Genomic DNA, 16,125 nt, shown 5'->3' on the forward strand with positions numbered 1-16,125 from the left:
TCAGCATTGAAAGTCAGGCTGCATCTTACACAAGACAGACCTGTGTGAATCCAAGCATATGCACTCTAATAGAGAAAAACAGTACTTTAAATAGTGCAGGGGACACCACCTGCCATTCTTCTTACCCTTTTTATGCCCCGGAGCTACCCAGAAATCTACTGTTCTAAGTGCAATTCTCGAAGTGTGCTTTTAGTTCTTAACGAGATAGTACATGTTTATTGGTTTTAAGTATGTTTAGACTATATGTGATTTAGGCTTTACACTCCAACCTCAGAATGTAACCCTTGCCTCTAAGATGTGGGCCAACTGTGCATTCAAATACCAGGTGCTAGGGAGAAAAGAGGAGGGGCAGGTTAGTTATTATTTTTTTAAAAAATGATATTATTATTATTATTATTATTATTATTATTATTATTATTATTATTATTATTATCATTATTATTATTATCATTATCATTATCATTATTATTAATAGTGTTTATATACTGCTTTTCAATGGAAAGTTCACAAAGCAATTTACAGAGAAAATCAAACCAACAACTAATGGCTCCTTGTCCCAAAAGGGCTCACAATATAAAAGGAAAAGAACCTGCCTTTCCCATGCTGAAGCAAATGCCCAAAGGCAGCTTACAAAATTTTGCAATAAATGTACAATAAACGTATATTTTATAAAACGTATATTGCTCTATAACATTTATAAAACGTATATTGCTCTATAAATATTTAAAACTATTTTGCTCTATAACAGCAATATTGTTATATACAGCTCTATAACAGTATATTGCTCTATAACAGCAATAAGTGAAATCATGTAAAAACACACACACAAACATAGACATTAGAGCCATTGGGAAGGGGTAACTATTTGGCCCAGAGTTATTTATTTTATTTATTTATTAGATTTGTATTCCGCCTTTCTCCCCGAAGGGCACCTAAGGCAGCCAAGCCACAGTATTAGGGCAGACATCAAGTCATCATCCCAATGCCAGATGAAACAGACATGTTTTGAGCCCCTGAGGGAGGGGAAAGTTCTCAATTCCCCTGGTAGGGAATTCTGTACACTACAGGGTGTCATTACAGAGAAGGCTCACCCTCATGCTGCCATCTCTCTAACTTGGGACACACATGGCATTTGAATGAGAGCCCCCTTGGATGACCTAAGAGGGCAGGCTGGAATGTAGGAGACTAAGTACCTGTATTGAGGATTTCCTGACCAGGGGGACCTCTGTCTTTTCTGGATTCAGTCTCAATCTATTGGTTCTCATCCAGACCCAAATAGCTTCCAGACAGTAGAACTTCCACAGCTTCCCTGGAACAAGATGGCAAGGAGAGATAGAGTTGGGTGTCATCTGCTTATTGGTGTTGCCCTACTCCAAATTCCCTGATGATCCCCAGTGGTTTCATGAAGGTATTAAAAAGCATGGGGGAGAGAATCATGCTATTGGAAACCACATATTGGATAAATGACCGACTCAGCAAAACAATCCCTATATTCTTAATCAAGTTGGAAGATCACCCTTTCCTTTCCACACAGTCCTGCCTATTTTCTGATTTCTATGCAAGAAAGCATGGAGTATAAGACATGGCAAAGAGTCCCAAAAAGAGGTGAGCTTGGAAGTTCATCCAACCTGTTCATGAATCATTGACAATGTGAGCTGATGTACAGTATTTTTCTGAGTTGTCAGTAGTGCCAGTATGTAAGCAGAACTATACCATTTATGATTATATTATAGATAACAAATCCAATAATCCACCTCTAGAGCCAGCTGCCAGAAGATCTGAGAACAGCTTCTTCCAGCAAGGTTTGAAGACCTATCTGTTTCACCTGGCCTTTGCGGGGGGGAGGTACTCCCTAGGAACCCCTTTTTAAACTTTTAAAAACTTTTATGCTGCTATATATTATTTCCTATCTTCTCTTTTATTGTTGTTGTTGTTTACATTATTTCATTGTTTTAATGGTTTTTTATTTTAATAATTTATTTTGACATTCTTATGTATTTATGCTTCGTTGTAAACTGCTTTGGATGTTTCGAAAAGCAGTATAAAAATCTTTTAAATAAATAAATAAGGGGGAGAACAGAAGCAAAACAGGGAAGACAATAAAAATATAGTGGCATCAAAAAAGGAGGCTAAGGAGATAAATTGATTCTGGGTCCTTTCCACTGAGGCCACCAGGACTTATTTCCAAGCAAATATGTTTCAGATCAGAGTCTGCACCTTGGCAGTTTTTAGGAATGTCTTCAGGAAGACTATAATAAATTATGTTAAGGGTACCATTGGGTATGAACCACTGATGGACACATTGATAAGGTGCACCCAAGAAGAATGGGAATATGAAAGAGACAATACTACTGTACAAAACAAGATACAATTTTTACTGGTTGCATTTCAGAAATTTGTGTGTATATTAAAAATGTATTAATCAAAGATATTTTTTCCCATGGGAACCAATGTAACTGGTGTGGTTAATGGTTGGCAACCTTCAGTCTCGAAAGACTATGGTAGAAGCCTACAGCACCCGGTATTCCTAGGCGGTCTCCCATCCACATATTAACCAGGCCTGACCCTACTTAGCTTCTGAGATCAGACAAGATCAGCCATCTGCAGGGTAACAGTTGCATAACTGGTATGGCTTAGGGGAAAAGTAATGGATCACTCGTGCCGACAACAGGCAACTTCTGCTTGCCTATGATGGCAGAGGGGGAAGTGGAGGAGGAAGGTTACTGGGACTGGGAGGGGCTACTGATGTCAATGGCTAAGAAAGCAACGAGAAAAACAAAGACATTAATCAAGTGCTGCCTGCACATCCCCCCAAAATACTGGGATTAAGTCAAGCTAAAACAGGGCTCAGGTTACAAAGCTTTTCTTAATTATTATTTTTTACTACTACTACTACTATCTTTTACTGGAAACAGAACCAGTCTATAGAGAAAAGTATGAATGATGTGCTGCATCTGACTTCTTTTTTTATTTTACAGTTCAGTTTGGTTTGTGACCCAGAAATGAACTTAGGGCTCCATCCTAACCAACTTTCCAGCACCAACTTAAGGGTAATGCAATTCCGAGGTAAGGGAACAAACATTCCCTTACCTTGAGGAGGCCTCCATGACTGCCCACCCCCAAATGCAGGATGCAGCACCTGCCCCAGTGGCACAGCTATGCCAGTGCTGGAATGTTGGTTAGGATCGCACCCTTAGTGTCTAATTTGAAGGTTTCACAAATGCTTCTCTGTTGCTTCTTCTCACAGGAAATGACGTGGACGCTGATTCTGGCCACGGTGATTTCCTGCTTTGGATCTATTCAATATGGCTACAACGTCTGGGTAATCAACCATCCATTAGTGGTAAGATAGTCCAGCAGTGCAGATGATCCCTCTCACCCGGGTGAGGAAGACATGAGATTAAGGATGCAGTCCTACTTTGCGCTGGAACAGGCAACCCAAGAGGCTTGCACTGTATCCAGCACAGGATAGGGGCCCAAGGCAACTCAGCCAGAGGCAAAGAGAAAAGCTTCCCCTTACCTCTGGGTAAGGCACTTTATCCCCTTTGGGTCTCCTTGGACTTGCACCACCTCCTGAGGTGGCAAATGTCCGAGGAGACTGGAGTGGCTTGAAGCTCCCTGGGAATGGGAACTGGATCCATCGTACGTGCTGGATCCCAGCCCCACCTCCTGCTCTTCACCCTCCTGCCCCTAGGACCACCCACCCTCCCCCTCCCAGGAACACCTCCTCCCCGCCCACCCCAGAGGCTTGTGTCAGCCCAGGCAGGCCGACGCAATCCTCGCAAGGAAGCTGGCACGGAGGCTTGTGTCAGCCTCCACAGGCTGGTGCACCTCCGTGTGCCAGCCCAGCTTCCTCCCAAGGAGGCGCAAACATGCGTTAGGGCACATTCGAGACCCTCCTGGGCCAGCACAAGGACCTTGCGCCGGCCCAAGTGAAGGGCAGGATTGCGCCCTAAATGTGCGTTTGCTTTCCTATCAATAGAGGTGGAAGAAAATTGTTTGGCATAAGCTGAAGTGGATTGTTGTCCACAAACGCTTGAGCTGAAATAAACACGTGAGTTTTTCAAATGCGATAACTAGACTCTGCTTTTTGCTGCTACAGTTTAACAAGGAGGCCTTTGGGACTTGCTCTGCAGACTATAAATATCTTTAAACAGTTGCCTGGGGCTATTAAGCAGTGGCGGCTCTCACAATGGCAAATTTGTACATTGAGCATGCAGAGAAGTGGAGATGAATTATCCCATCTCAGCCACTCTTCCTCAGAGTGGCCGGTTGAAAAAAGCCTAACTGCTGACCCCAGTGTCAAAAAAATGCAAAGGTGCAAGACAAGACTGGAGGCCAAAGCATGCCTCTGAAGGGCCATTTTGCCTCTAAAAAATGTGATGTGTGAATGAGACAAAGCTTTGTATCCTATAGGGAGACTCTCTGTGCAGCCAGAACTGCCTGCTGCTCCCTGCCGAGAGTACATGTCTTTACAAACCTGGGATTTCTGCCATATAATGTGTGGAAAGCTCTCACGCCAGTCATTATGTGCTTCTCTCCTAGCTCAGGCAAGGCTCACAATCTCTGAACAACACCCAACTGAAAAGGCCAGAAGAGGAGGAGACCTCCGAATTCCTTGAATTTTTGATGGGACTCACCATTTTTATCTTCCCGTTGGGAGGTTTTGTTGGTTGTCTTTTGGTTGGCCCACTGGTGGATATCTGTGGCAGGTACAGAGTTAATATTGCAACTGAAGAACGTGCTATACAAGGGCACAAGTAGACACTGGAAGAGGAGGGAACCTGTGGCTGCTGCTGACTCCAAGCAGGGCTTTAACCCACCTCTGCCCAGCCCACAGGTGTACACATTTGGTTCCTGTTGTGTATATGCAACGTTGGGCAGAAATGGTTTAAAATCAAGGTTCTAACCCTTATGGAAATGCGTGAGCAATGTCAGTTGAACCCTCAAAAAAGGAGGTGGCTTAATAAGATTTTGCTGGTCGTTCCAGTTGGAGTTGCCTCCGAATCATTGTCCTTTCCCACAAATAACAAAACTAGAACCAAACCACCACAATGAGATGAGATGAGAATTGGAGGCTAATTCCCCAGCTCCCACACCACCCCTTCTCTTCCTCCCTCCTCTTATCTGTCACATTCACTGTCACCCCCTCCCTCTTTTCATTGCATTTTCAGGAAAGATACATTGGTGCTAAATAACTTCCTGTCCATCATCTCTAATGCCCTCACGGGTTTGTCCTCCGTCATAACTGACTACGAATTCATTGTCTTTTCACGTTTGTTCTGTGGAATATGTGCAGGTCAGTCAAGGTCTTCAATTTGCTGTTCAAAAAGAGGCGTGCCAGGGGTGGAATCTACCTAAAATCCATTCCCTTCGATATGGGATACTAGCTTCATTATTTCATTCAGGTGCTAGGAGTATTCGGCAGTATATAGAAAAAACTCTGCATGTGCTCAGAGTACCCTCTTTGCTCATACATTCCGGCACTGAACAGAGACGCCGACAACTGACTCAAAATGGGAATCCAAAGCATCAAAACGCACATGTGCAAAGGACAGCCATGAGCACAGATTTGGTTTAGTCATTGCCATGGTAGTTCATAGGACCAAAGAGGCAAGCTGTGTTCTTAACTTGAAAATTGGCTAGGCTGTTTGGCAGCAGCAATGGCTGCAGCAGAGACAGCCAGGAAAGAATCCCCATCCCATTCCTCCTAAGTGGCTCAGAAAAACAACATGGTCAGTAGGATCTAATGCTGTTGTGGGGTCCCTGAGAATCAAGAGGGGCGCCTCCCGCACACATCTTCTGCTGCCAGTCACCCACGAAGACAAAATCAAAACAGTCTTTGTTCCCCAGACAGGTCGAACAGCAGACTAAAAGGGGTCTAGATCAGTGTTTCCAACCAGTGGTACCACAGGTGGTACTTGAGGTGGTGTCCAGTGGTACGCACATGATCCCCAGACCCCTACCACCTGGCAGCAAGACCAGCAATGCAACACGACAAGCAGCATTAGGAGGCTTGGCTCAGCAGGCAGAGCTCCAGTGCGCAGTTTCTGAGCACTCGAAAAAGCCCTCCCATCCGCTCTGGGACTCTTACCAGTGTTTGTTGCGCTGCGTCTGTCCTCCCGATCCAGAAGTAATTGGCAATGGCACCATCACCAATTTACTGTCAGTGGTACTTCCAGCAGGTGGACCGTGCGAAGTGGTACAGCAAGGGACAAACACTGAGAAACACTGATCTAGAGAGATTGTTTCATCCAGGGAAAACGGCAGCAGCCAGCTCATGAGCTCACACTCCAAGCCGGCACACAGGAACAGAATGTTAGAAACTGGATTTTAATTATTTAAATCAGGGATCCAAAGGTGAAGGGGGGGTGTTAGAGGAAACATTGACACACTAGGGCCTCCCTCCTATACTCCCAAGAGATGTTAGCATGTCACAGATGCTTTAAATAAATTAATACTTCCACCCATGTCGCTTGCAGACTATAAGTAACCTCTTAATTGCTTATCCACCTAGGCATATTTTCTTGCGCCATCCCATTGTACCTTGGAGAGATCTCCCCGGTAGACCTGAGGGGAGCCACCATTGTCATGCCGATGCTCTTTGTCAACATCGGGGCCCTGTTGGGTCTAATTATGGGCCACCCAAAAATCCTGGGGACCAAAAAAGGTATTGTGTAGAGCTGTGGCCTTTGGGCTCCGACAAATCAAACGTTACCTTGCAGAAGTTTGTGACTCTGTCTTTTTGCACAGGTTTGCCCGTATTCATGAGCCTTGCCATAATCCCGGCGTTCCTGTCTATCTTCCTGCTGCGCCTCATCCCTGAAAGCCCAAGGTACCTGTTGCTTCAGAAAAGCAATGAAGAGAAGGCCACGAGAGGTATCAGAGCCCTGGATTTCCCAGAAACGTCTGGGCGCATGGGTGTGATAGTCAAGAAAGTCAGGAGGCCAGCAACCACCCAGCTCTGAATATCCCCTTCAGGTTGCCCTGCTGCAGAGGTGGAATCCTTAAAGGGGAAGCCTCTGAACTGGGGCTAGGGTCAGTCTGTCCATGAGGTCAACTAAAACACTTGCCTCAGGCAGCAGATTGGGGGGGGCACCTACCTACTTGCCCCCACTGCTTTTCCTTCACCTTCCAGTCCCTGGATTGGAAGAACAGATCTAGAACATTGGAGAGTGAGAGGAGCAGGGCGGGCACATCATCAGGTAATGGGAGCCATATGTGGCATTGTTACCCCAGCATCAGGAAGTCTTGGGCCGGCCTTGCTTGGAGCTGAGCATCCAGCGGCCTCTCAATCACTGCTCACCTGATGGGCTCACTGTGTCAGCAGGTAGGCAGTGAAGGGTGAGGGTTGTTCACATGTTGGGGGTTTGACCCCTCAGGCAAATATGGTTCAGGAGGAATTGCCTTGGGGGAGGGGGTTGACTTCCAGTTCCTGGAGCTCTGAGGTGTCCTGACTAGTTACTATGTGTTCTTCCTGTACAGTTTTTGAATTGCGGGAAAGTTTGTTTTCCCTGTGTTTGTTTTGTACTAATGCTTTCAATTCATTTTGGCTACCTTGAGCTTTGAAACTGCGGGAAAGTTTGTTTTCCCTGTGTTTGTTTTGTACTAATGCTTTCAATTCATTTTGGCTACCTTGAGCTTTGAAAAAAAGATGCCAAAACCAAGGAGAAGTGTCCTTTTTGTTCAATAAATACATAAATTGCTCTTTTCAACAGAAATTCATCAGAGCCTCACCTCACAGTAGTTTATGATCTAAATTTGACCATGAGGAATATCGGAATTGGGAAAGTGAGGGTAACAGCAGAATCAGGCTGCTGGAAAAGGTCCATGGAAAAGTATCCACCACATTAAGAACATAAGAACATAAGAACAGCCCCACTGGATCAGGCCATAGGCCCATCTAGTCCAGCTTCCTGTATCTCACAGCGGCCCACCAAATGCCCCAGGGAGCACACCAGATAACAAGAGACCTCGTCCTGGTGCTCTCCCCTACATCTGGCATTCTGACTTAACCCATTCCTAAAATCAGGAGGTTGCGCATACACATCATGGCTTGTACCCCATAATGGATTTTTCCTCCAGAAACTCGTCCAATCCCCTTTTAAAGGCGTCTAGGCTAGACGCCAGCACCACATCCTGTGGCAAGGAGTTCCACAGACTGACCACGCGCTGAGTAAAGAAATATTTTCTTTTGTCTGTCCTAACCCGCCCAACACTCAATTTTAGTGGATGTCCCCTGGTTCTGGTATTATGTGAGAGTGTAAAGAGCATCTCCCTATCCACTCTGTTCATCCCCTGCATAATTTTGTATGTCTCAATCATGTCCCCCCTCAAGCGTCTCTTTTCTAGGCTGAAGAGGCCCAAACGCCGTAGCCTTTCCTCATAAGGAAGGTGCCCCAGCCCCGTAATCAGCTTAGTCGCTCTCTTTTGCACCTTTTCCATTTCCACTATGTCTTTTTTGAGATGCGGCGACCAGAACTGGACACAATACTCCAGGTGTGGCCTTACCATCAATTTGTACAACGGCATTATAATATTAGCCGTTTTGTTCTCAATACCCTTCCTAATGATCCCAAGCATAGAATTGGCCTTCTTCACTGCCGCCGCACATTGGGTCGACACTTTCATCGACCTGTCCACCACCACCCCAAGATCTCTCTCCTGATCTGTCACAGACAGCTCAGAACCCATCAGCCTATATCTAAAGTTTTGATTTTTTGCCCCAATGTGCATGACTTTACACTTACTGACATTGAAGCGCATCTGCCATTTTGCTGCCCATTCTGCCAGTCTGGAGAGATCCTTCTGGAGCTCCTCACAATCACTTCTGGTCTTTACCACTCGGAAAAGTTTGGTGTCATCTGCAAACTTAGCCACTTCACTGCTCAACCCTGTCTCCAGGTCATTTATGAAGAGGTTGAAAAGCACCGGTCCCAGGACAGATCCTTGGGGCACACCGCTTTTCACCTCTCTCCATTGTGAAAATTGCCCATTGACACCCACTCTCTGCTTCCTGGCCTCCAACCAGTTCTCAATCCACGAGAGGACCTGTCCTCTAATTCCCTGACTGTGGAGTTTTTTCAGTAGCCTTTGGTGAGGGACCATGTCAAATGCCTTCTGAAAGTCCAGATATATAATGTCCACGGGTTCTCCCACATCCACATGCCTGTTGACCTTTTCAAAGAATTCTATAAGGTTCGTGAGGCAAGACTTACCCTTACAGAAGCCATGCTGACTCTCCCTCAGCAAGGCCTGTTCATCTATGTGTTTTGAGATCCTATCTTTGATGAGGCATTCCACCATCTTACCCGGTATGGATGTTAGGCTGACCGGCCTATAGTTTCCCGGGTCCCCCCTCTTTCCCTTTTTAAAAATAGGCGTGACATTTGCTATCCTCCAATCTTCTGGTACCGTGGCCGTTTTGAGGGACAAGTTGCATACCTTAGTCAAGAGATCTGCAACTTCATTCTTCAATTCCTTAATAACCCTTGGGTGTATGCCATCAGGGCCCGGTGACTTATTGATCTTTAATTTATCAATGAGGTCTGAAACATCTTCTCTTTTAACCTCTATCTGACTTAACTCCTCGGTTAGGAGGGGCCGTTCGGGCAGCGGTATCTGCCCGAGGTCTTCTGCCGTGAAGACAGATGCAAAGAACTCATTTAATTTCTCTGCCATCTCTAAGTCTCCTTTTATCTCCCCTTTCCCTCCCTCACCATCCAGAGGGCCAACCGCTTCTCTGGCGGGTTTCCTGCTTCTAACATATTTGAAGAAGCTTTTATTATTCCCCTTAATGTTGCTGGCCATGCGTTCCTCATAGTCTCGCTTGGCCTCCCCTATCACCTTCTTACATTTCTTTTGCCACAGTTTATGTTCCTTTTTATTCTCTTCATTAGGGCAAGACTTCCATTTACGGAAGGAAGCTTCCTTGCCCTTCACAGCCTCTCTAACTTGGCTGGTTAGCCATGCGGGCACTCTCCTGGATTTAGTGGAACCCTTCTTTCTTTGCGGTATACACCTCTGCTGGGCCTCTATTACTGTTGTTTTAAGCAGCCTCCATGCACTCTGGAGAGACTGGACTCTTTTTACCCTCCCTTTCAACCTCCTTCTAACCAGCCTCCTCATTTGAGGGAAGTCCGCCCGTCGGAAGTCAAGGGTTTTTGTTAGAGATTTGCTTGGTATTCTTCCCCCAACGTGCACATCAAAACGGATCGCAGCATGATCACTGTTCCCCAATGGCTCAGTAACGTTTACACATTACTCTTGTAAAGTTTGGGTTGCCATTACCATCCCACTGGTTCTAGAAATTTGAAAGGTGAGGTACCCACCCAGATCAGGAAAGGGTCCACCATCCATTAAGCATAAGCATGTTTGCCTAAAAACCAAAGGTAGCCTGTGTGAATTCTCAGCTGGACACCTCATTTCAACTGAGTTAGGTGGGCCTGCAGAGATTGGCCTTAACCAAGAGCTCTCTGAATTCTGGAGCTGGACGCTGGTTGTTTGTGGTACCAGAGAGTCTCCCACCCAGCCTTCTCCTGCAACTCAGAACCTTTCTGTGTCACCCAGCCTTGAAGAAGCTGAGAGAACGGGAAAACGTGGAGGAAGAAATGCAAGAACTCTATCAGGAGGACATCTCTGAAAGGGGAGAAAAGAACATGAATGTCCTTAAACTCATACGCTTCCGAACCCTGCGATGGCAAGTGTTGTCCATCATCATCCTGATGGGGGGTCAGCAGCTCTCCGGAATCCACATGGTAAGAAATGTGCTATCTGAGGCATTTGGGAGGCTGAGCTAGGAAAGATGCAGGCATCTACACTCAGAGGTTGTTGCAGGGTGGTTGCTAATCTTGCACTGCCCATTCTTGTCTACGTAAACAAGGAATTCCAAAGTGTTCTCAGGCAAATATCGTTACTGTGGGCATCCATAAACCACTCCTCTTTCTCCAAATGTGTTCCAGCTTCTGCACATGTGGGGGAGATTTTAGTTCTCCAGACACTTGCAGGGATCCGAACAACCTCAGAATGGTCAAGCTTCATAGCAAAATGGGCATCACCAACTTGGCTTAAACGTGTTCCTGTTACAGAATGTTTTACACAGAGAGTGTATGACATGATTGAGAAATGCATAGCCAAAAGTTTGGGATGATCATGTCAGGCCTGGCCTGACCACCAACACCCAAAACATGCACATATTGCCACATTGTGGTAGATGCGCAAGGAGAGGTGGGATACAGTTCTAGAGACTTTCCACACTCTGGAAAGTCTTAAGTTTCCAGAACTCTGTCACAAAGTGCTTCTTCCTCACAGCTGAAACTTTTGATGATTGTGATCCAATTTCAGGCCTTTGTCTACATGGGGAAAGTAGATCAGATAATAGCAGTAAAAAACTACCAAGTCGCGGCCATTGGCTTAGTATCAATCTTCATTACCGTCTTGAGCTACGTGGTCTTGGTAAGTCTCTCCTGATTTTTAAGTCTCTAAGCTGAATGTCCTCATGAGGGCACTCCTTTGCTAGTAACTTTCAGTTCAGCTAACATGCCTGTTCCACTACAATGCTGCCTCTCCTCAAGCTGCACCTAGTCCCACAGCCAGAGGCTTTCCTTGGGTAGGTTAACTCTTGCAGCCACCATGGGCCCACCCTTTCATGACCGACATATGGCCATAATAAGGGGACATTGCACTGGCCAAGTTGCCCCAGGCCTACACCCTGCTAGGAACAGCTCTGTACATCAAGCCTGAAATGGTGTGTGTCTTTGTTGTCCGGGGGGGGGGGGCATATATGCACACATGCATGCACTCCACCCCCTTCACCCTACTTCAAGGACTCCTGCTGCCTGTTCTCCCTGATATTCAAGCCACCACTGCCTTTTCCTTCTGGATCCTTAGGCTGGTTATGTAGGAGGAGGAAGCAGCTGGGGAACTGTCCAGTTGTCCAACAGGTGCATGGAGGGAGCATGGACTGGGAATGCTCTAGGTAGCCCCACCGTATCCTAACCTCCTGTTCACCTGTCGGCTGCAGAATCGGCCCACTCTTGGACTGCTTTCGAACCAACCATCATCCAGTGCTCTAGCCACCTCTGCCACAGCTTGTCCCTAGAATAAATTTGTCCTGATGCTCTCTCTCTCTCTCTCTCTCTCTCTCTCTCTTTCTCTCTCTCTAGATACATATCATTGATTCTATGGGACGGCGGATTCCGCTTCTCTTTGGCTATGGTATCACTAACATCCTCAGCATTTTGTTGACCATGACTCTTGAACTCGAGGTTTGTAATTCAAAGTATAATGGTGGACTAATGGTGCATTGGAATGAGGGATTTCCTTCAGGCCAGTTGACCTGCAGAAAAATACAAAAGAGTGACGTTCCTTTGCCATGAAAAATTCAATTGGATCATGCATGACCGCACCAGGTGACGTGCAAGGGGGGTGACGTGCACTGGGGGTTGACACGCTAAAATCGCGGTGGTTAGGGATAATGCTGTCATGTTATATACCGTTGGATGCAGAATTTCCAGTGGAATGCAATGAAAAAAACCAGAGTGAAATATCTCTTTTCTATCAAAAGTTATTGGCAAAAAAACCAGACAACAAAAAAATGCATGGAGCCCTATGGAATGTGAAACTTGGCCATATCACGCGTTTACTCGCGAGTAAGTGAACTTGCCTTGGTCTGTCACAAAGGGCAGGCTGAGAGGAATCCAACGACACCAGAATGGTCCTGATCCAATGAATGTAGCCCCCAAAAAACACCCGAGAAGGAGGTCCCTTCCTCCAAGCTGGCAAATGTATTGAGCCAGTGAATGGAAAGTGAAACTAAGCCTCACAGTCGCATTTACTCACGAGTAAGCAGACGTGCCTTGCCTCCTGGGCAGGTCAGGCAAAGGGCAATGTGAGGCCACCAGAATGGTCTCGATCTGATGGAACTGGAGCTCAAGAAATGTTCCAGATGGCAGCCCCCCCCCCCCATAAAAAGAATAAAACAGACTGAAGAGGGTAAGGTGAATTTTTTTTCTATTTTAGACTTGTAAAGCCAGATGGGTCCTGATAGTTATATGCTTGAAATATAAGAACTTAAATTGAACTGGGTACTGGGTAGGGCTGAAAATCTTACTGATTCTTTTTTTTTGGGGGGGGGGTGTTATTGCAGGCAGGCTACAGAGAAAATTCACTTGGTGGAACAGGGCTGGCTTCCCCTTATTTAATTATCTGTTTTACTTTAATTATTTATAATTATTTTAATTTGCTTTATGATGTTACTTCTGGCCATGACATCACTTCTGGTGGGTCCTGGACAAATTGTCATTCTAAAAAGTGAGTCCTGGTGCTAAAAGTTTGAGAACTGCTGCAATAAGGTGTTGGTAAGTTGACACCCTGGGGGAGGTGACAACTGTCTGTCTGTTGGCAGCCTTCAGTCTTGAAAGACTCTGGTATCACGCTCTGAATGGTGGTTCTGGAACAGTGTCTAGTGTGGCTGAAAAGGCCAATTCGGGAGTGACAATCCCTTCCACGCCGGGAGCAAGTGTAGTCTGTCCCTGGTCTGTCTCCCTGGCTATGGGCCTTCCTTCTTTGCCTCTTTGCCTCAGACTGTTGGCCAAGTGTCTCTTCAAACTGGGAAAGACCATGCTGCACAGCCTGCCTCCCAGCGGGCCGCTCAGAGGCCAGGGTTTCCCACTTGTTGAGGTCCACACCTAAGGCCTTCAGATCCCTCTTGCAGATGTCCTTGTATCGCAGCTGTGGTCTACCTGTAGGGTGCTTTCCTTGCACGAAGCGGTTGAAGACTTTGCTCTCAGTCTGGAGAGGTTGAAGAGCTCTTCAGACGGAAGAGGTGACACCACTAGTGACCAAAATCACTAAAATCACAGTTTGGAGGAATGTTATATCTTATGTTATATCTCAATCAATGTGTAATTTCATGCAGAATGCAATGAAATAAACCGTGTTAAAATAACTATTCTATCAAAACGTACAGTCAAAAACCAGTGGGGGCAGGGTGATGGCCTGGGGTGTTGCCCTGCCCACTGCATGGGGTGATGCGTTGGCCTCCACACCAGGTGATGCGAACCCCAGTGACGCCACTGCCTTAAGGATAAGGAGCTTGTGCATGACTGAAGCCAGATTACTTTTCTCCAACAGGGCACCATCTCCTGGATGTATTACATCAGTATAATTTTTCTCTTCATTTTCATCTTTGGATATTCATTTGGGCCGGGTAGGTGCTCAAACTATATTTTGCCCTTGTTTGGGGAAACACCAGTTACAAACATGGTAGTGATCAGTGGGGAAAACTGGCACTCAGTGGTTTACCCATCCTCTCTCCCCAGGTCCTATTCCCACTGTGCTTATGGTTGAACTCTTCCTCCAGTCATCCCGGTCATCAGCCTTTGTACTTGGGGGATCTGTGCAGTGGCTGCTGAACTTTTTAATGATAGTCCTGACATATAATACGATGGTAAGCTATTTGTAGATTGATTTACCAGTGAACCACACACAAAATCGCAGAGGAAGCTGGATCCTAAGACTGATCAATTCATTATCACTTGGTGCCCCTAAACATTTAGGTCACATGGTAGAGTGGACAGGCTGGAGTGCAGATTCCCAGGTGGCCATAATACCCACTTTGTGACACCCAGTGAGTCACCGTCTTTTAGCTTAACCTGCTGTCCAAGGCCCAAGGGAGTAGACCAGGAGCCTTATGGCTCGAGACTGGGAGCTTCTGTGAACTGCTGGCACCAAGTAAGTTCAGGAAGAGAAGGAGCAAGAGGGTACCTGTGCAACAGTAGCCCCTGTGATTGCACAGGCGTGTATCCACTCTAGGAGTTTGGCCTTCTGCTCTGGCTAGCTGAACAAAACAATATCTTCAACACACTGGACTTTTCCCAACCCTATATCAAACTGGCAAGTTCTAGCAGCTCATTGTCAAGATCCTGGGGCAAGAAATTCACCCTCCCCTCCCCAATTCTTGGTGCTTTTCTTAGCCTGTCCCTGATGCCTGTCATCCAGGGTATTGTTGGAGATAACAAGACTTGAGATAATCCCTGAGCTCCTTGGAAGGTACCCCTGGGATAAACAAAGAAGCTTCTGCATTTGTTCATGTCCTTCTCTCTCTCTCTCTCTCTCTCTCTCTCTCTCTCTCTCTCCCCTCCTTCTTACTGTAATTGCTAGCGTTTGGGAGCCTTTGTCTTCCTAATCTTCTGGCCTATCTGCACAATCACCTTCATCTATAGCATCAAGGTGATCCCGGAAACCCAGCAAAAATCTTTCATAACGATTAAGAAACTGATGGCGCTCTATATGGCCAGGAAGAAGATGGTCAAGGGACCAGCCAGAGATGATTTCAAGCGCCACTCAGCACGGAGCTCCAGAAGAAGCAGCTCAAAGCGGAGTTCCTCAGTGAAAACCTCCGCAAAATCCTCGGTGAAACCCTCAGTGAAACCTTAATGTCCTTCTGCTGTCTTGGCTCTTGGTGATAGTTGTTTTCCTGCTCATCCTAAGGGGCAGACCTGACCTTTTTGCACTCAGCCCTCTAAAGAGACTTTTCTCCTCTGCTGTCATGAAAACAATCAAATTTATCAAATTATAATGTATACACATCATTACAGATTTCAATATATGAAATGCTCTCCTGGCTTCCTAATCTCAGTCCTCAGTTCCTCCCCATGCGCCATGTCCTCTCCGTACCTAGGTGCTGTGTGAGTTCTTGGGACAGACAGGTTTCTGGAAGATTCTTCTCGTCCATCCTCCCTGTCCCTTTGCCAAACTTCTCATTACTGGTTTCTTAGCTGCACGATGGGCAAACTTCCAGACCTAGAAGAACCTTTTTTTGAGCCCAGACCCTGGTAACTGGAACCAGTCAGAAAATGGTGGATTGGAGGTTGGGTGGATGTCAAAACACGTCACAGAGTGTCTGAAGCAGCACACTTGCATTTTCTTTCTCACATTCACAGCTCACACACTACACGCCCAAACCCAAGTTAGTAAATTGGGCAAATTGGATTCTCTCAGTCCTTGGGCCAAGCCCAACTGATGCCCTAAGATGGTATGAAAATTCATCCTGCCCTGGCTAATTTCTGGTCTTGGTTTTTTGGCATGCCACCTCAATCCTCTTGCTGGCTTTCCATCCTGCTT

At 46.1% G+C, this 16,125-nt stretch overlaps 1 protein-coding gene across 1 annotated transcript; it reads left to right on the forward strand.

Annotated features, from left to right (window-relative positions):
- The first annotated feature begins 1,582 nt into the window (after positions 1–1,582).
- Positions 1,583–15,438, forward strand: LOC136660254 (solute carrier family 2, facilitated glucose transporter member 5-like). Its single transcript, XM_066637379.1, has 8 exons — positions 1,583–1,605; positions 5,175–5,299; positions 6,518–6,670; positions 6,754–6,879; positions 10,570–10,757; positions 11,344–11,454; positions 12,165–12,266; positions 15,163–15,438. Exons 1-8 carry the CDS (start codon positions 1,583–1,585, stop codon positions 15,436–15,438), a joined length of 1,104 nt encoding a protein of 367 aa, XP_066493476.1.
- Positions 15,439–16,125: the final 687 nt, after the last annotated feature.

Source organism: Tiliqua scincoides, chromosome 9 (assembly GCF_035046505.1).
Source record: "Tiliqua scincoides isolate rTilSci1 chromosome 9, rTilSci1.hap2, whole genome shotgun sequence".
Classification (NCBI taxonomy): domain Eukaryota; kingdom Metazoa; phylum Chordata; class Lepidosauria; order Squamata; family Scincidae; genus Tiliqua; species Tiliqua scincoides.